This window comes from Diadema setosum, chromosome 8 (assembly GCF_964275005.1).
Source record: "Diadema setosum chromosome 8, eeDiaSeto1, whole genome shotgun sequence".
In the NCBI taxonomy this organism is placed as follows: Eukaryota; Metazoa; Echinodermata; class Echinoidea; order Diadematoida; family Diadematidae; genus Diadema; species Diadema setosum.
This window is the reverse complement of record NC_092692.1, coordinates 30,564,210-30,585,211: the sequence shown is the minus strand read 5'-3', so window position 1 is coordinate 30,585,211 and position 21,002 is coordinate 30,564,210. Positions and strand designations below refer to the sequence as shown.

General features: G+C 38.5%; 1 protein-coding gene across 1 annotated transcript in view; it reads right to left on the bottom strand.

Annotated features, from left to right (window-relative positions):
• Positions 1–2,905: 2,905 nt before the first annotated feature.
• LOC140231869 (uncharacterized) overlaps positions 2,906–21,002 on the bottom strand; it is a 49,285-nt gene continuing 31,188 nt past the window's right edge. Inside the window, exon 4 of the mRNA XM_072312020.1 lies at positions 2,906–3,198. Coding sequence (XP_072168121.1) covers positions 2,906–3,198 — 293 coding nt within the window. The remainder of the gene's footprint in view (positions 3,199–21,002) is intronic.

The window sequence follows — 21,002 nt, the reverse complement described above, 5'->3', positions numbered from 1 at the left end:
GTTTTTACACATGTGTTAAATACACAGATACAATCTATTGTGTAGCATGTTATCTCCTGGTATACAGTGATAATAATTCTATAAATGGAAAATGTTAACATACCTCAGCCATTATTGTATACCATACATTTCGGCTATACATGGAAAACGTTAAACATACCTCAGCCATAATTGTACCATACATTTGGCTATCAGCCCTATTTATACATCGATAGCAGCGAGTTCATAAAATGTGCATGTAGATAATCTAATGTCTTCAGTTCTTCACACCAACCATACTATACATCCAGTGCTTATGACAAATGAGCAAATGGCTATCTAAAGAAAAACAAAAACAAAAGGAGAGGAAAATATTCCTATTAAACCTGCACAGGGAAATGGTCATGGTACAAATGCTTACTGTAAAGTTTGAGAAAGACAATGGCTTGAACTCATACAAATTTCAGACTCTTATTTATAATCATCAGCGAGCTAAACTGGTGCATTTCAGCATGCCATGTGTGCTTTCCTAACCCACAACCTCGACATCGTCAATCCCTCAAAGTATTAAAGGTAACTATATAGTCTGGCATATTTGGCCTGCGCAAGTAGAACATTATCCCTACTCATTTCTTCTGCATGGTTCCATGAGCAAGTTGAAGAGGGTATTACTTTTCAAACCTCAAAAAGTTTCCAACTTTCACCGGAATTGATCGAGGACAAATTTGCTGGGTGATATTTGATCCCTACTATGGTCTTTTATGGCTGACTTTCATGTTCTCAGGATTAGTAAGTGCAATGACATACAATGTATCTTTTACCATTGGAAGATGTTTGCCGTTTCCCGTTTCGGGGTTTTTTGTTTTCATTTCTCACGAGAAGACATTGACGTCCCTTAAAAAAAAGGGGTGCATCTTTTCTCACAGAGATGGATCTTTATCAAAGCTGGAAGAAAAGTTTCTTTGTGGGCTGACATTTGGAATATCTTACACTGATCACGGCAAATTTTGTTCGTATCTTTCCTCGAAATACACTCCCACCTAAGATCTGTGTACTTGCTTCATGCATCAACAGACAGTACCCTTTACCCATGAACCTGGAACTTTTTGATAAGTAGTAACGGGTGATGATGCTTTCCGATGCTATTCATCTTCCCCCTGGAACTGGCTTCCATCAAACACCCACACTGTGACGTGACTTCGCTTGCAATTTTTACGAAATATCTGAAGACTTATTCATTTCACTCACTGATTTTTCTGCATTATTTTTCTCTGTAAAGGGGCTGCAAAAACAATTTGTGTGAGAGGACTGTTTTGATAAAATATATCATCATCATCATTACAAAGAACTTGCTGCATGAAGAACTCTCCTGTTATGGTAACTTACTAAAATTATGGCTGCCATAGCAAATGCTGATTGAGCGTCAAGATCTTCAGAAAGATGTTTCCAGACTCGCCAAGTATCCAGTATCTAATATATATGTAAATTATATATTGACACACAACATTCTGATGTGGAAAGCATTTAGTATATGGGCCCTTGGTTTGCGATAAGTATTTAGCACTGCAAAGCAAATAAAATATAAATTGACGAGTGTCACCCGTGCAGACGGCAGTCTTCGGAAGAGCCTTGTGCGTTGTGCTGATGTGATGTGCAAGTCTACTACCAGTATTGGAGAAAGATATTAAACGAGTCAACCTGGTTTATGCTGCAAATGTGCCCAGCCTACTTGCCAACTGCGAAACCAGTCTGACGCAAACGAAAAAAAAGAAGCAGGAAAGAGTATAGAAATACAAGCATTTGGACAGAGGAGAGTGGTCTCGATATACCAAACTGAGCCCCCTCCAGTCTAAATGGGAGAGAGTGCTGGCATGCAGGCTTGTTGTAATTGTAGAAAGTTACCATCACAGGGAGTCAATTATGCAATTTGGTACAGGTACAAGTAACTCCTCCTTGAATGAAAAAAAAAATCCTATATCTGTGCTTCAAATGCTCAAAAAGGATGTACTTTCCAGATAATCTGATTTGTTTAATATTTCAGTCAGGCTACATGCAAGCGAGTGTATTGCATAACATCACCCTGATTCAATCAAATGATGCATAAAAGTGGTGACAAATATAATTGTTCTTCAAATAATGCAGAGACACATGGATTATTGTTTACATGGCTCAATCTCTTCGACTGTACATCAAATTTATGCCAGAGTATGTATCACTTGGGAATGACAACTGAAGAATTCTCGTGGTTATTCTTTCCTGAATATTTCACAGCGGAATTCTATGTCACGTATGGAGCGTTTGGAATTGTCCAAGCCATCCAATGGACACCACATAGGACTTGTTGTTATTGCTATTGTACTGAGGAGGAACGCTATGGAATCTTATAGATATTTGATGAGATTATTGCTAGTCTGAATACATCCCATCCAAAATCTCTACTTTTGTGTACTCAATATCCCCCTTTTCACTACTACCACGTCAGACATCACCATCAAATTGTCACTTTCTATGGCAAGCTTTCTAACACACAGCCCCTACCGAAATTTGATTCTTTTTGAATTTATGTGTGTGTGTGTCGACTGATGTTTAATTGCAAGTACTCTTATTTCAAACTTGATTAAAAAAGGTCAGGGTCCTATGTGCTAGAGCACTTTACAGTAACTGCATCTCACAGTAATTGCAGTTACCATGGCGATGGGTAGGAATTAACCAATCAGCGGATGGCATTAGAGTCATTGCTATGGTAATTGCAATGATCGTGACAGCAAAGCTGTGGCGAAGACCTTCACGAGGGATGGTATGTGAAGACCGAGGGCAAGCGATGGAATAACGCAGTCTTTTTTTTTGGGGGGGGGGCATTTTTTGAGACGGAGGGACGAAACAAAATTTGGAAGGAGGAGGAGGAGGGGTGGGAGGATGGTTCCTGTTAGAAGGATGGCATCAGCTTGGACCTTGAGTACCGCTGCTGGGGCATCCTCTTCTTCTCCTCCTCGAGGGACTTCTTGAGCCACACCTCCTCGAGGTGCCACTGGCGGGCCACCATGAGGAACATGACGCCGCTGGCGAAGCAGAGGCCGAACGCGGCCCAGCTGACGTAGAACGACCACGAGTAGCTCAGGGTGTAGATCTCCGGCAGCTGGCGGATGGCCAGGGGTCGCTCGTTGACCTCGTACTCCGCGCTGGCCACGATCATGAGGAGGGACGTCATGCCGAAGAAAGCTGTGAAAGAGAAAAATCAGGGAATAGAGAAAGGTAAGCCACTGGCATGGTTTATATGAAATATTTCTCATTTCTTTTGTTCAATACTCATATAATAATCATATCTCAGTCCTTGTTGGCAACATTTTTCTAATTTGCTTGGACAAACTCTGTAGCATACAATGTATATGATATTCAATAAATGGGTACATAGAAGCAAACACAAATTAATTTGTCACATATTGTCCTCGTACCATACAAAACCTTTATTCACAAAATCTTTTTCCATAAATCAACCAATATTTGTTCTTTCTTTTTTTTTCTTTTTTTTTTACATATACTGCTCTTCAACAAGTACAGTAACAGCGAGGCCACTCCATTCAGAAACAAAGACATTTTGTAATTCTTCCAAAGGCACTTAAGATGGCAATGTATATTTCATCACTGTTCAGTGAGAGAGGCATGAGGCCCCTAGTACTCAATTCTGAAATCCAAAGACAATTCACCAAATACTTGAGATTCTTTACATTCCATGAATGGCTCAGATACACACAGAAATGTAATGCTACTTGGCAGTGTTACATACACTGTATAAAATGGAAGACTGTGCCAACATGGGCAAAAATTAGGCTAAGTGAAGCAGGCTAGCGTCAGCTGGATTTACAGACTTCCGAGTGCCCCAATTAGAGACACACTTTGCAGCCCTGTGCAAATAGTGTATTTGTGGATGAATTATGCATTAACAGCATCCCTTTCAACTGATTGAGAATTTCCTCGCAAACGTCGGCGCCAGTGAGTGTTCAGTTGCAGGTGAGCAGTCTTAATTCTGTTGACTATTACTGCTGAATAACGCTAGAATTACGAATGGTTGCAGAAGTGGGTTGTTACAAAAAGGCCATACCGGGCTTTCATGTGAATTTTTGATACTAGATTGCACAACATGAAACAAATACACACACAAACACACACAGATACAGGGGTCGCACTTAACTTTTTTTTTTAACTAGCCAGACGGACTACTTAGAACACACAACACAACACAACACAACACAACACAAAACACTACAGACACAAAACACAGACACAGAAACATAAAACACAGTTAACAGACACACAAATACAGCACACAACAAAGAATTCATACACACACAAGTACAACACATACATATAAACGACACTCAAACGTGTACACACACACAATGCATGGATACACACACTACACACACTCATATTATACCTCTAATAGCTGTCTTACACAGTGTGCTAGGATACAACCCATCTACATTAGATATGAATCCATTTTTTTTTTTCGTCCTTTCTAGAATTAGGGACCATTTAGTTTTGCTAGAAAGATAATGTATCTGATGTTCTGACAGGAATAAAGATACATGTAAGCTACAAACTTTTTTGTCAAGATTAAAAATTACCTTGGCAAAAGCACTTTGTCATTAAAAGCATTCTAAAACTTGGATGAATGATATGCATAGATATATTGATCAGGACTTTACTGATGTTACTGAGGATACTTTTCTAATGTAAGAAAATCAAATGCCGTGGGAACAACATGCTGATGAATTTTAAGTGTCAGTTAGATAATATAATATATCATGATGCTATCACTAGCTCATTGGTTATTTACATGCAATTTGTTCATCATCAAGAAATACAACAGACAAAAATCTACTCTTTCTCTAGATTACTGGTATACGTTTTCATACCAGTGAAGTCATAGTCAATACAGGAATACAATTATATCAAATATTTCCTCAAATATTTGTAAATGCTTAGTCATATGCTAAGAAAGTGACGACAAAAATAAGTCTAACCCCCCCCCCCAAAAAAAAAAAAACACCACCAAGAAGACAAAAATACAGGTGCATTTAGTTAACAAAAAAAATGTTGCCAATGGAAAGGGTGTGGAGGAAATTCAAGGAACTCTTTATATCTATGATGTGAATCATTTCAATTAACCCACTCACCACCTCCATTTACATCTGCCACTGACATTGTACACAAACTAGTTGCCACAGTTAAAGATAGAGTTAATTGTGCAATTCTTTTCCACCTCTGTGTGTGTGCAAAATGATGTGAGGATATGGTGATGTACACAAACATATACCACATGTACTCTCTCTCACACACACACACAAACACACTGACAGCACCAATGCAGACAACAAACAAGAAGCAGTGCGTTGCTGTGGTGCGGACGTACAGTACGTAACTCTGACGGCGAGCTCACGGAGGGCCCTAATTCCCCCGACGCACGCCGGCCATGATATCTCACTCCTTCCAATTGCAAAAAAACAGCGGAGATTGTCAAGTTACATTAAACACATAATCAGTCATTCCCCATGCAGTGCACGGCAGTGTCATTACTTCCTGCCTTTCAGCTGCCTCTGCTTCTAAATTTCAGAGCCCTCGCGAACAAACGCTCGACCAAATTAGTTAAAAACCCCCCTTTACACCATTTGAAATTGCCATTGCGAGTGACAGGAATGAGGTCGCCAGAAAGGGAAAATGCTGGCTGGCTGGACAACAATGAGGAAAAATGATATGAGGCACTAAACTGGAAAAATGAGATTGTGATTCAAAACATTCTCAAAGCAAGTCAGATGCATTTTAAAAAAAGTCCACTCTGGGAAATGCCGGTCAAGATGACCACTGCAAGCAGGAGGCCAAGAAAGATGTAGCTGGACATTTTGAATATATACCAACTTAATAAAATAAGTGCAACACTAGTACTTTACCCCTTGAGGACGGACTGATTTTGCTATAACACGCATTTCCCATAGACACCTGTCTGAGTATTCTCGGGACTCGTCCTCAACGGGTTAACATAAAAAAGATGATTGTGTCACTTCCTCTAGGTGTGGTAAGGACTGAAAAATGATTTCAAGATAAAAAAAAAATACAGCATACACACAAAAGGTCTCAAGAATATACTATGTGCTTTCATCCATCAGTTGGCAAATTCCATGAAGGTAGTTAGACTCAATAGATATGTGTTATGTATGTATACGAATTAGATGGCCATGGATTCATTTTAGAACAGACTAGAAATGTCGCTTTGGCGACTGGTATGCCTCCGCCATAATGCATGACTTTCCCAATAGGTCTAGATAGTACATGTGGACACTGTGTGATTGCATTTTCACAAAATTGGCAAAATATTGGAATGACAAGTTTGTCACAAATGTGTTGAATGTTCACCTTCCTTGACGTAGGTTTAATTGGATGAATAGGAAGGAGAGCATGTATCTAGGGATTTAAGGACTTAAACTTGACTTTGACCCATTCATACATTTAGGCATTGAGTAATTTTCAAGGTACAGGTGTGGAGAAAAAGTGCAATTTCTGAATTGAATAGTAAATTGTTACCATTTTCATCTGGCCCTTGACCCTAAAATTCATAAGATAATTACTTTCAGGTAGAACATGCATAATATGTACTAAGTTTCAAGGTAACTTGAGCCACTTCCGAGATATGGAGGAAAAAGTTGGTTCAGCACTTTCACTTGATCTTTGACCTTTTGACCTTTGAGGCAAAAACAAAAAAGAAAAAACTTTCCAGAGAATTTCTATTAGGTTACACACACATACACCAAGTGTAAAAAAATAACCCTGCTGGCATTGCATAAATATGAGGGTAAAAGTAAAATTTTGAAGTCTTGCACTTGACCTTTGACCCCATGAACCCTACATTCTCTAGATAATCACTTCCAGTCAGTACATGTATATACTATGTTCCATGAAGATACCTAGAGAACAATTTTCCAAGGTACGGAGAAAAAAAAGAAGTTTTAATATTCTTACTTGACCTTTTGACCTTTGACCTTTGACCTCATGACCCAAACTTTCACCAGAGAATCTTAATTGGGTAATACATGTATACACTAAGTTTCAAGAAAATCTCTTCAGGCATTCAATAGATATGGTGGAAATAGTGAAATTTTATGTATTTGATCCTGACCTTTTGACCTTTGACCTTTGACCTCATGACCCAAACTTTCACCAGAGAATTTTAATTGGGTAAAGCATGTATACAATAAGTTTCAAGAAAATATCTTCAGGCATTCAATAGATATGGTGGAAATAGTGAAATTTTATGTATTTGACCTTGACCTTTTGACCTTTGACCTTGAGCATGTGCACCCAAAAGTTGATAGGCACAACTTCACCCCCTAATACACATACATGCCAAGTTTCATTAGGATACCTCAACAGGTTTCGATAGTTACCTTGTCCACAAAATTCATTACGGACGGACGGAAGGACGGACGGACGGACGGAAGGACGGACGGACGGACAGACGGACGGACGGAAGGACGGACGGACGGACGGACGGACGGACAACCCGAAAACATAATGCCTCCGGCACCACTTCGTGGCGGAGGCATAAAAACAGATGTCATAGGTCAAAGTTTATATGCAGTATGATGCAGAAAACCAAACACTGATCCTAACATTGCAGTGACTGTCTATCTATTGGTGGATCTCAACCATTCCACCCCCACCTCAATAATAACAACATCACTATTGCAGAGAGACAGAGAGAAAAAAAAAATATTGATGCCAGTAATTAGTCTTTACATTGGTTGTATTACCAGCATCACTGACTTGGAAAAGACTGCAATAAAGGTCCATTTGTAAAACAGATGACTTTTTCTGCATCTGTCTTATAGTCTTTTCTACCACTTGATCACTAGTTATCAAACAGCTAGCCCAGCCATCCAAGGCCACTCAAGCTGTGAGCTACGATCACTGCTTGCCGTGCCCTATTGAGCATACACCCCCCTTCATTTTTTTTTTTTTCACGTCCGAGGAGCAATTTGCCGCACGCTGCGCCCACAGCGTTCATCCCGTGAAGCGCATGAATGCATGACTGGACGATGCACATGACAAACCCAGCAAAACTTCACTTGACCGCCGTAGTCTTCGCATCAGCAACAAACAACCAGACCATCAGAAAGAGAGACGCGATGTTGCTGAGGCGGAATAGACGACTGGCACGGAGTATGATCCGCACACACAAAAAAATTCAGCCTCTAGGGGTTGATGCGACAGTGTCAAAATATGCACTGATCTGTGATCATGAAATTCTTATTTGGAATAGTCCTGGGCCCTTCCCCCTTTACAACCTATCTCCATGCCTTAGTCCCACATGTGTGGCCATATGTAATGAAACCAAGTCTTCATTATTAGGCATGCCTGCAGCCTGATATGTCGCCCTGTCAGGATTCAGTTCAGGCAACATATGTCCATTCATGTAATCGGTCATTACTGGTCACCAGTTTGCATTCTCCGCATGCTTTGAGTGGCAAGAGTTATAAAGTTAGCAAACAGTTGAATCTCTGAGCAGTCATCATGCCACAGTTGCATCTTTTTTTTTTTCTTTTTTTTTTAATTGATGACTGACATGATTCAATGTTTGGCAAAGTCTAACTCAAATCAATGCCAGTTACAGCACAAAAGGGTAATTATACTATATAATAATCATGACATATATGTAGAAATACTAGTAGGCCTACACAAATGTCAATCAGGCACTGAAGGTAATGGTTGTACTACTTATTGTGAAAACAAGGGAAAAAAGAAAAAGGAAAATAACAAACACTGAAGTCAAACTGCAACTTTTCCTCAACATGGCAAGCAATGTTTCAGATTAGCTTTCTGTCAAATGGTCACTTTCGATGCAAAAGCAACAAATGACAATGACAATCGACTTTTACACGCTGCCCACACCTACAGTATACTGTCCCCATTTTAGGGGACTTGTACAAGTCTTGTAAATGTGTGCGGAAACTCGAGTCCTTGGATGTAAATCGTTCAATATGGAAAGAAAGACTATCTTTCTCTCCTTGTTGGTCGAAACGGATTTTGTCTCACTTGCCAAATTCGCCAGTTTGAAGGTCATTGCTTGCAAATTGTACACTGGCACCTCCCTCATGCGCATTGAGAAATAGAACCATATTTTCATAAACTTTTTGGCATCAATGTTGTCAAAGAATATGTTTTTCAAGCCATTGCATTTCTCATGGTAACTTTCCATATCTTTTACCCTGAAATGGCACAATGCCTTGGCATAATTGAAAAGTTTGGCCTTCATGATTATTGTGCATTTCTGTAATTCTTCTTCAAGTCACCTCACATCAAGTAAACAAGGGGGCCAGCTCCTTTCTACGCAGGGCATTTTGTGAAGTTACAGCATGTGTGCAACACGCAATCTTAACTGAGGATAAAGATAAAGGTAACTGTGATCGAGTAAAAGGAGCATTCACATTTACAGTGAAATACCACAGTACCAGTATTTTGCACAGTACTTGTAATGTGAATGCAATATGATAGACTATAAAACACATCACAAAATGCCATGGTAATAAGGGTTGTAAAATCAAACTTTGACCAAATATGCATTCATGAGGTGAATTATAAGATATACCACTGATTGTACAGCAGTGTATTTTTCATGTGATCTCACAGATTTCTTCTTCCCATTAAAGAGATCTGTGCATACAGTGTTTACTGTACTTCGGAGGGGAGTAGTTTCAGGCCAGAAACACTGGGGTATTTTGAGAATGAGAAACATAACTAGAGAATTACTGTCGCATCTACTGTGGTATTAATACTGAAAAAAAAAGAAGAATGTTCGTGTGCATCTTAATTTTGCGAATTTCACGAGCGGCAAGATTGGCGAAATTAAAATGCATGCGAAAGTTCTTATCTGCACTATATGCTTGAATGCCAGTGGCAATTCATGAAAATTTCATGCCACGAAAAAGGCTGTCGGCTCCAATTTGCCAAAATTTCACGCTGCGAATATATCACATTTTACAGTATGCCAATGACAATGGTGCCAACAAATTACTGTGGTATTTATAATAATTTGGCAATTTTTAAATGTGAATGCACATATTGCATACTTACAGGTATATTCCTCTTACTTATGAGATTATACCTTTCGTTTTTCTTATAAAATGAGCTATTTTGAAATATCATGGGAAGAGAGATATGCTGGAACATAAGAAAAGAGTGGATGTATTTAAATGCATTATTAAAATATTTGGAATTCATGTCTTCAGCCTTTGTTTCATGTTATTTCAAGGCAGGAATGACTCCTGGTGAACAGATGAACGCATTGTAACTTTGCCGCAGAGCAAGAGCCGGAGAAAAACTGCAACTGCCCCATAGAATTTACCACACGTTTGTGAGTCGGCTGCTGTTTTTAAGGGAGCCGCTCCTCGCCCAAGGCGATTGTGACACCTTCCATTAGATCCCCCGTCGGTTAAGACACTCAGGAACACAACGGTGCTTTGTCAAGGACAACAAGCGCAAATCCAATTTGGACCGCCAATCCAGAACGCGACATGAAAAGGTTACGGCTAATTACAGGGGGGTACTTTAAGCACCGGAGCAGACACACAAACCCCTCATCGCACTGACTGCTGTGTTGGAGCACCACAGTAAATGTGTGACACAGACAATGCGGGAGGTTGACACTTCATGGAAGAATTAGAAGTAAACGCAGATCATCTCATTTCACAATACATGGATTTATAATTGCTTTTTTTTTTTTCCATTGAGCTGTATTGCTCAGCAAACACATCTCATTCCCTTCTCCCTGCTGTATACTGGCACCTACAGACTGGGAAATATGAATGAGTGTGCACGTAATTACTTTTGCTATCTGCCATGTCGTACAACATGCATCGCATTGGGGGGCAGATCTCCGTCGAGTAGACGGACTGCCGAGGCAAGCCGTGGCATGGCCATGTTAATGAAAGAAGCAGCAGCATCCCTATGCGCGTACATACATGTATGTGTGCATGCAACGGCCTGTACATACATTGTACGTTTGTATGTGCGCACGTATTGGAAAATGGAGGGATGTGTGTTCATTTTTTTTTTTTTGTGGAGGTCACGGAAAGATCAATTTGGGATAAATGGATGGGCGCACATTGTTGTGCATGGAGCACGCACTGGTTGGCATATACCGAGAAGGTCATTTTGACTGCAAAATTTTGCTGTACATGTAAATGCACTCATCCCACACTGCAGTCTTCAAAAAAGAAAAAAAAAAAAAAAAAAAAAAAAACCCTCTCACTGATCCAAATCTATGAATAGAGAGCACTTCTATGATAAAGAAACAATGTACAGTCAGAAAGTGCTACCCACAAGCATGACAAATCTAACTTATCATTTGACGAACATTGCAAAACCAGCATTCTCCACACATTAAATGTTTTGTTCTGTATACGTGGTTACCAAAGATCCTCCAGTATTTACGGGCCAATGATTTAACATCATATAAATAGCAAAAGGGCAAGTATTCGCACTGACCTCGATTCAGACTACTGCAGCCTACAATCAGACTTAAAGGTATATTCAAACATAGTTTTGATACGGCTGAAGAAACTGTAGATTTTTGCTCTAAAATAGACTCATTATACATCTATAGAAAAAAAATGTGTGAAATAATGACTGTGATAACACAATTTCAGTTGGGTAATGACAAAAAAGTGAAGTATCAGCCAAAAAGGTATGCCAATCAGAGAACATTAAGCATAGAATTAAACTTATAGGTAAAACATAGTTCCAATACACCTGCAGAAACTGACAATTTTTGCTCTAAAGTGGACTCATGATACATAGAAAGAAATGTGTGAAATAATGCTGTGATACAATTTAACTTGGGTATTAATGACAAAAAATGTATATAAAATGTGAGGTATCAGCCCAAAAGGTATGCCAATCTGAGCAAATCTGAGAACATTAAGCATAAAATTAAACTTATCTAGGGAAAACATAGCTCCAATACACCTGCAGAAACTGTTGATTTTTGCTCTAAAATTAACACACACGCACAGTACATAGGAAATGTGTTCACGAAATAATGACTGTGATGACACGATTTCAGTTTGGAAATGACAAAAAATAAAAGTATATGCCACAAAGTTATGCAAATCTGAGCAATCTGAAAACATTTCTGATCATGGTTGCTACATAATGTTATAATTATAATTGGTTAATGAGCAACAAATCAGAGCACAGCAGCATCCATCGCCCTTCCGCGCAAGAGTGAATCGCATGCAGCCTGTTTAGGCTACTATTGCAAGGGCACAATCTATCATCACATGGAGATTCTATAACTGTCAATACCCACAACTGAATAGGAATGGCTCTTCAGGAATAAAAGTCACATATATGCATACAATTGAAATCATTTTCCTCTTTTGATCTCAAAATAAAAAATAAAAAAAATTGTTATTATGGCAAATTGTATCAGCAAGACATGTTTCCTGGCAGAGCTTCTTGGTATTTATTGCGAGCAAGTTCAAAATGATGGAAGATTAGTTTGAGCACTTTTAGAACTCTGTTAACCTTTAAAGTATTGTGAACAAGAAAAAATGTCGGTATTCATAAACAAAGTGATTTATATTTCTGCAAAGCGTAAGTCTCTAGGAATATGAATAGTTAACTTTCAGAAGGTGAAAATGTCTTTAGAACGATTGAGAGATGGTGTTTTGAGGCCCTTTTTAGACCACCTGAACCCGATCTGATGGCGAAATTTTGGTGACCAAAATTATGACGTCATGACATGGACGAATCAGCCCTGCACTCGCTGATGTGATACGCTACCGCTAGCTAACTTTGCACCTAAGCTACGCTCTGTATCACGCCGCCGCGGGCGATGGCCCGAGTGCACCGAGGTATCTGTACATGTCTTGTTTACTCTATCAAGCAAAAGTGAGTTATAATTTCACTTATTGAATCCATCTTCCTTCGAATTACCATGAAGTATACCTTTTTAAATTTCTACTTGCGCTTTCGCGCCTCAGTCTCTACTCTTAAACGGCTTATAGTAACCGTTTAATAGGCCTAGTTAGTACAGTAGTAGAGCCTAACGTTACGGTAGAACAAGAACTCTGACCTAGCTAACGTAAGGATCTACATTGTGGAGTAGCCTATGTAGGGTTGGACCTACTACTCATCGACCGCCTAATGTTTATTTGCTTGATAAGAATATTTAACACTGAAATTCACGTAAAAAACTTGACCTACGTGATTGAGAAAATCCAGCTCTATCAAATGCCGTTGTTCCCTTTTCGATTCGAAGTTTCAGTGCAAAAATGTCGCCGACGAACTAGCGTGGCCTCGTTTCAGCTCCCCGCGGTAAATCGCGTTATCAGGATCGACCGCTGTTTTTTGCATTGACAATGCACGCAAACCGAGTTGTATTGAACACCGTGTTGTAGAAAACGTCAACGAAGCTTTTTAGGAACTTCCATAGACATTACATTGTGCTGTCATTACGATTCGGTGAAAGTATTCGTTCGAAATTTTGTCCTTGATTAAAACCATTAATGAACAGTGAATTATCGCGTTTTCCCACACCATCCTCATCTACATTCAAAGCCGATCCATTTTTATGTGCTTTGCGCGCAGACGAAGTGCGTACTAAGTGTTCAGTGCGCGAATTATACGCGGTCGGTTTAAAAGAATGTGGTCGATATGTAGTGGGGCTACCATACACACCAAACTAGCTCTCCGGCGGGGACTCGGCGGTTCGCTACTGATGTTGTTTCAGACTATATTATTAGTATTATTATGGCTATTATTTATTTATTTATTTATCTATTTATTCATTCATCTCTTCTTCTTTTTTAAAATAATGGTACATTTTACCCTGCTGTTTCTGCCGATAAAGCAGATGCGACTAAAGACAGGCAAGGTACAGTATTGTATTGCATCCGCTCACAAAGAACTACGTGCTTTATGAATGGCGGACTCGATGTACACAGCTAGCTAGCGCTGCACACTCGATCGTAAAGGGTACGTCCGTCCATGTCATGACGTCATATTTTAGGGCCCCGAAAAAGACGGCCGTTCTGGAGCGAAAATCGGTGAAGTAAATCAGTCAGTTTTAACTCGCGATTTTTCAGTGGTACGAATATATTTTAAAAAAGTCACATAAAAAATCTGTTTTAACAGACATTTCCTTCTGCTTTGACACCTTCTTTTGTATGATTTTCTTGATTTTAATGTCTCGTTCACCATCCTTTAATAGTTCTGAGTGCAGGAGTTTCAAAGGAGTAATTACTCACTTGCATGCACAAGAAATGTCCATGACATACAATTATTTTTTAATGGATCGGTTGCCACAAAGATCAAGTCAAACAGAAAAATAATGAATGCAGAACTTTTAATCCCTGCAATCCTGTAAAATCATCAGGCATTTCAGCTGACGTCACTCAGAAGTACTTGATTGCTCCTAAATGTTAACATTTTGTTCATGAGCATCAGTATTTTGTGACTGACCACACATAGATTATGATATTAAAGTATCATGACTGGTATTTACAATGAACCTTTCTTTAATAGATTGAACTAACCAGCAGAGCCTGAAAAAGCAGAAACTCTTACCAACAAAATGTGTCTTTCCTTCATACACGTATGCACGTACTGTGTACACCATATATTTTAGATAGCAGGTCTAATTTTTCGTGAATCAGCACTTCCCAACAATTTTGTGAGTGGTTAAATTTGTGATATGGAATACATACTGGATGGAGAAATGAATGCATGCATGTCACATTTAAGTTGGGGTGAGAGTTAATATTTTCATGTGTTTTTAAAATCACACATATCACCCAACTCTCGAAATTCATGAAAACAAAGACCTCACAAAATATTTGGTGCATACAGTGATAGATATGTAAAGCATTAAAAAAACAAAAACACTTCTTGCCGAGTGGTCTTTATAGAGTGTTTACTGGGCTATGTCTCAAAATTATGGTCACATAATTTTGTAAAAGTTACAGGAATATTCTGCAAACATTCTTCTAACAAAACAAACTTTAAACACTTTTGTCTTTAATACCTGAGTTTGTTCTTAGTTTTGATCATCATTTTGTTTTGACATGCAATACAAGTGGTGACTTGATAAGTGTCAAATTAAGACTGTTTATAGGTACAATTGTAGATATCACAATTCTTACACCAAGCTGCAAAATTCTAACATACATTTTCTTTTTTTAGACCCACATCATTTAAATCATTAATTTGTAGTAAAAATGATTACTGTATCCATACACAAATTTGTTCAGAGAGGATGATTTTTTTTTTTCGCGAATCACGACTTCCTGACAATTTTGCGAGATGCTAACTTCATGATTGTGGGGCCGGTACTCACACAGTAATACACCGAGACTACGCATTCTTGTTTCATTCATGTTGGGATCGGAGTGAATATTTTCATATGTCATTAAATTCATGAATAGCACCTGACTCGCACGAGCAAAAATAAAAATCCTGCAAAACATATCATGTACATGTGTAAAGTATCAGTTTTTAAGCACAAACACAATAAATGCTTCCCAAGAAAAGACAAACAAACAAACAAACAAACAAACAAACAAACAAACAAGCAAGCAAACACCTTTAAAATCCAGTACTTGGAATTCACGTTTTATCTCACAGGTGGGTACAGATTTACTCCAGCAGATACATAATATTACCGATGGTGATACCACCGTGCGTGGTGTAAACTTTTGAACTTTAAGTGTAATTAGCCTGATGCAAACCGGAGCACAATGTGCACACCATCCTCAATCGGCCACCGATTTGTTGACCTTTTCCAGAGTAGCAGCAAGGCAGTCCAGCGCGGGGACACGGCAATGGGAGGGAATACAAGTAGCCATTATCATGTGATAAACAAATTCAGGGTAGCACATACAAGAGCCCCGAACCCTCCCTATCTCTCTCTCTCTCTCTATAGTTAAATCTCTCCATGCACAGAATGCCACTGTAGTAGAACAGGTGAGTTCCTGCAAAGCCTTGTCTGTACCTTGCTTGCCAATTCTGGTGCCTGCTTGTTAGGTGTAGTGTTATATCCCTTGTGCATTTTTCATGAAGCAAGGTTTAAATGAAATAATAATAAAACAAAGGGAAGGAAAGGGGAAAAAAAGGAAGAAGGGGGACGCTCTCTGCTAGTCAGGCTTAATGCAAAGTGAGCAGCTGAGAGTCTGTATTTGTATGCCGTTAGTGTGCCTGTAATGTGTGCAAATGTGGACCGATAGTAAATGTGCACCCTCTATACCCAGACTCTGTGCTGTTCATGTTCACTAGGGGGGGGGGGGGGGACATGGACATGCATGTACTGTACACTGTAGTCTGTACATCCTAGACCCCTTACCACTCCTCAGCATCAGCAAGCACTCCAAGGCCATACATTAAATACTGACGTGAGACATTGTAGCAGCAATCATGCACTCTGTTTGTCATATTGGCTGCATTAACTTCTAACAACAGCAATGATGTCATATTTACGATATTCCTACTACGACGATGACGATGACTACTACTACGACTACTACTACTACTACTACTGCTATAATTTGTACTACTACTCTACTTCTTCTTCTACTACTACTACTTCTACAACTAACTACTACTACAATGCTAACCACTACCACTATAAATACAGTCATTAAGTCAACCTCATCAAATAATAGTCCGAGTCGAAGGTCCTTTCAAGCTCTATATTCTATCAATCTTAATTCCTCGTAAGGTGTATTTTCTCTACTGCAAAGTCGAAGCTATTTCTTCAGACAAAATGTGACCGTGCACCTCATAACGAACAGAAAGTCGCACACACTGATTTTGCGTGAGGACTGAAAATAAGTGAAATGGGTCAACCTAGCCGAACTTGACTTTTTCATATTTTCTGAAAGAGCGGGTCTTCTTTTACATTATGCTAAAATTTGGTATCATAAAATGGGCAGGAAAATGTGCTTTTTTAGCAGTTTATCTCGAACATTTTTGGTAGAATAGTGTGATTAGGTGTGTCTTTAGAATCCCTTTTTCATTTCTGAAAAACTTTGTCAACACTCTTCACTTTCAACTCTAATAACATTTGAAAGGATAGTGCTACTGCTTAGAAAGTTGGCATTAATTATGGACAGAATGTGTTAAAGGTAGGGAATCCCATTTGCATGCCTTAAATGAAGAGTTGTATAAATACAGTGGTATGTTGAAGAGAGTATCATTTTAGAAACTCCCATAAAGTATTGAAAGTGGAAGGTAACATTTAGTACATTTTTATTGACCGTTAGATTTTGAATTGAATTTTTTTCGGGGCTCACCATAAATTCCAGTACATTACTAGGCTACCTTTGCAGACCCATGCACTTCATGTGTGTCCATCATGTATATTTTGTGAAGAAAGTTCATCAAATCTTACAAACATTTCTATATACATTCTTGCCACACACTCTATATGTTATTACATCACCTCTTATACTTTTGGATTTGTGCTTATAGATAAAAGAATACAGAAGACTGCAACAAAAAGGCTTAAGTGTGGCTGACACAAAGAACTACTGAGTAGATGGGCAATTCCGCAGTTAGGTGGACATGACATGGATAAAAGAAATGTGCCTCTTTATCTTACCCTTTAATCTAGGTATCAACTTATGCCATGGATGTTCACCAATCATTAGGGTCTTTCAAATTCAGTAGATTTTATTTTTCGTATTCATTGATTTTGTGAGATCTAAAACCCTCATTTAAAATGTACATGTGGGACTGGGGACGCTGAAATTCACTTAAATGCAAATTACAGTGGGTTCCTTTGAAATTTTTTCCTCAAAGTTTTGCTAAAGGGTAAAAGATGAATACATTTAAATACTCCAAAAGTCATGTGACATTTTGTCAATTACAAAAGGGTGAAATGACCTGCGGAATTACTCCGGACAAATGTAACGTTACTAACCGTAACGTTACTAACCATGCTTTTGGGGGTCTAGCTAAAAAATTATTGGTCGAACTGCTAAAAAAAATTGCATGAACATTTGTCATGATGCAATAATTGAAATTAATGCAACACTTTGTTTGAAGTAACTTGAATTTTTGCACACTTTTTGTTACAAGACATTGATTTTTTTGTCATGTCCTTTTTTCGTAACGTTACTAACCAGCCCTTTAAGTTGCTATAGCAATTCTAATATTTCTTGTATTGTGTTCATTCTTTTCTGTATCATAAACCTGGAAAGGATGAACATGTTTTTGACATAATTTTGACTTGAAATGAATAAATGGTAATTTAGTGGTAAAAACAAATATCTAAATTTGTTCAAATGTAACGTTACTAACCGCGGAATTGCCCAGATGAGTTTTGTGCATTATTCAAATTGTAGATAACTGTTGACTTCCAAATTTCTCAGCAGTGGCCTAAACAAGTCCCCTGAGGTTCATATTTAATGTTTTGCTGCATTTTGGGAGGTCTGTAAAGGGTATCCCCTACCTTTAATGAGGCATGCTTAATTTCAGTTTAATCTGATAATCCCTTCATTGTTGTTACTCTTGTGGTTTACTTCCTGTTTTTTGTCCCATTCATCGCACAGCCAGCATGGTCTGGTAAAGATTAAGCGCTTGAATAGACACTGTACTTTAGAGCCTCTTTTCTCAGTTCACACTTTTCCTGAGTTTGTGCTTTCTTTCCAATATTTAGATAGGTTAGGAGAGTCCATTTGATTTGAGTTATACATCATTTTAAAGCTGAAAGTCTGCTCTTTCAGAATATGGTCTTAACTAAAAATTCATGTCTGGTGACTTTTTGTTTGTTTTGAGGTGCAGGGTCACAAATAGATTTGACTTCTAAAGGCAATGTTGACTGTACTACTACAAGTGTACAATGTGTCTCTATCCCTCCTACAACATGTATAATGTGTAACACAGCCTCTGTCACCCCAAAGACTACGAGACCATAAATACATTTGCTTTGACATGCGGGAAGTATAACTCTGTAAGAGCCTGCGGTGTGGGACTAGCGCTGCATTGCAGTTGCCTGCTGAGCAGATGAGCGGTTTGTCCGCATTGTTTCACTGATCGCATGGTCGGTGATGCAGTGAGGAGCTTACTCTGGCGCATAAAGATGTAAGGCACATGACAGCTAATGGAACGACCCCGAAAAAACAAAAGCCTTTTCACAGACCAGCTGACCAAGTAAGCACAGAATTTAGAGGAATAAAAAAAAAAAAAAACAAATGGGGAAAATATGATGGTATGCAAAACGGAACCTGTACACTGCATGCACATTGCGTAAAGTCAGTCACTGGTAGTCTGTATAATGGAAACAAACAAAATTTAATACCTGATAAACAAAACATAGTACAGGCCGTAGGCACATCCTGTACAAAAGATCAAATCACTGGAAGAATGTGGTGCCCTTGAACATGATAGCTCCTGCATTGCTGCCAGTAATTGGCAACATAAACAATTCCTTTTAATCATATCTTATTTTTATACCACAAGGGAATTTGATTACATTATATATAGCCAGTTTGTTTTGTAGGGGGTTTATTTTCACAAATTTTGAGAGTCAACTGATACTTGCTAAACTATTGAACAAACTCAACAAAATATAGCCTTCCAAAATGCAAATGTGCTGTACATCATGTCAAGGGGTGAAAGTCACTATTCACAATAACAATTCCGATTTCACCACTGTGAATCTTTATCACTCATTCAACCACTCACAAAATTGTTTTACAGGTCCCAATTCATAAGTCTTTTTTTTTTCCTTCTTGCAAAGTGTCCTGTGTAAGTGGTTAATTTTTGCGCATTTCGCACAATCAAAAACTAGCACGAAAATAAAAGCACGCAAATATTTTTGCTTGCCATATCTTCCTGTACTAGATTTCTTGATACCGCGGAATTTAAAGGAATGCGAAACTCTTCTTACCCGCCCGAGCGCAAAAAATTAGTCACGCGAAAATATCCACTTTTACAGTAGTATACTCTGGGTAGTTCTATACTGTGCCACTCTGTATACAAGCCTTCATAATGTCTCATGTACTGTAAAACATGAAATTTTAGTGGCATGAAATTCTCGCAAATTGGAGCAGATGGTATTTTTCACGGGACGAAATTTTCGCGAAGTGCCTCTGGCATTCCATGCATATAGTGTAGACAAGAATCATGTGCATCTTAATTTCATGAATGGCTCTTGCAAAATTCACGAAATTAAAATGTATGTGAACATTCCTCGTTTTACAGTATCTCATCCTGTTAGGAAACAATTATTGATTGGTATATGAGATACATTGCAAAGTCCTTATTTATAGTTCTAACTACACATGCTCATGTGTTCATCTTTCATGAAAATGAGAAATTGGTCATTCCTAAAAAATACCATTCAGCTCTGGGCCAAGAAGTGAAGACGACAAGAGACGCATTTACGTGTTATTAGTATCATTTGATACATTTGTAGGTAATTAATCAAAAATGCTATGTAGGATCTACCATAAGACAAGGGTTTGTGTATTCTACTAATATGTGACCATGAAGATATTTTTAACATCTAGAAAGTATTGATGTATCATAGAATGGATGTTTTCTTTTCCAGTTTGGAAAAGTCTCAATTATTGTGAATATCCATTCCCAGGTACTTTGTTTGATCCATTGATTTAAACACAAATGACATCACCTGAGAAAGCTAACAATTGAAACTTCATCCCTTTGCATGCTGTCAACCAGTGTCTAGGTATCTCAACTGAAAATAGAAATACAAGACAGCAAAATTGAAACAAAAACACAAAGAGCAATAATGACAGTTAATATCTAAGTCAAGTTTGCACCACCTGAGCATATCTCCACACGAGATAGAAAAGAAAGGGAACTACAGAAGGAACAGAAAAAGAATCTCAGGAAGATATGAACAGAGAGCAGAAAAAAAAAATGGAATCATAGTAACAGTGAGAGAGATGTGAGAGAAAGGGAGAAAGAGAAGAGAGAGAGAGAGAGGGAGAGAGAGAGAGAGATGG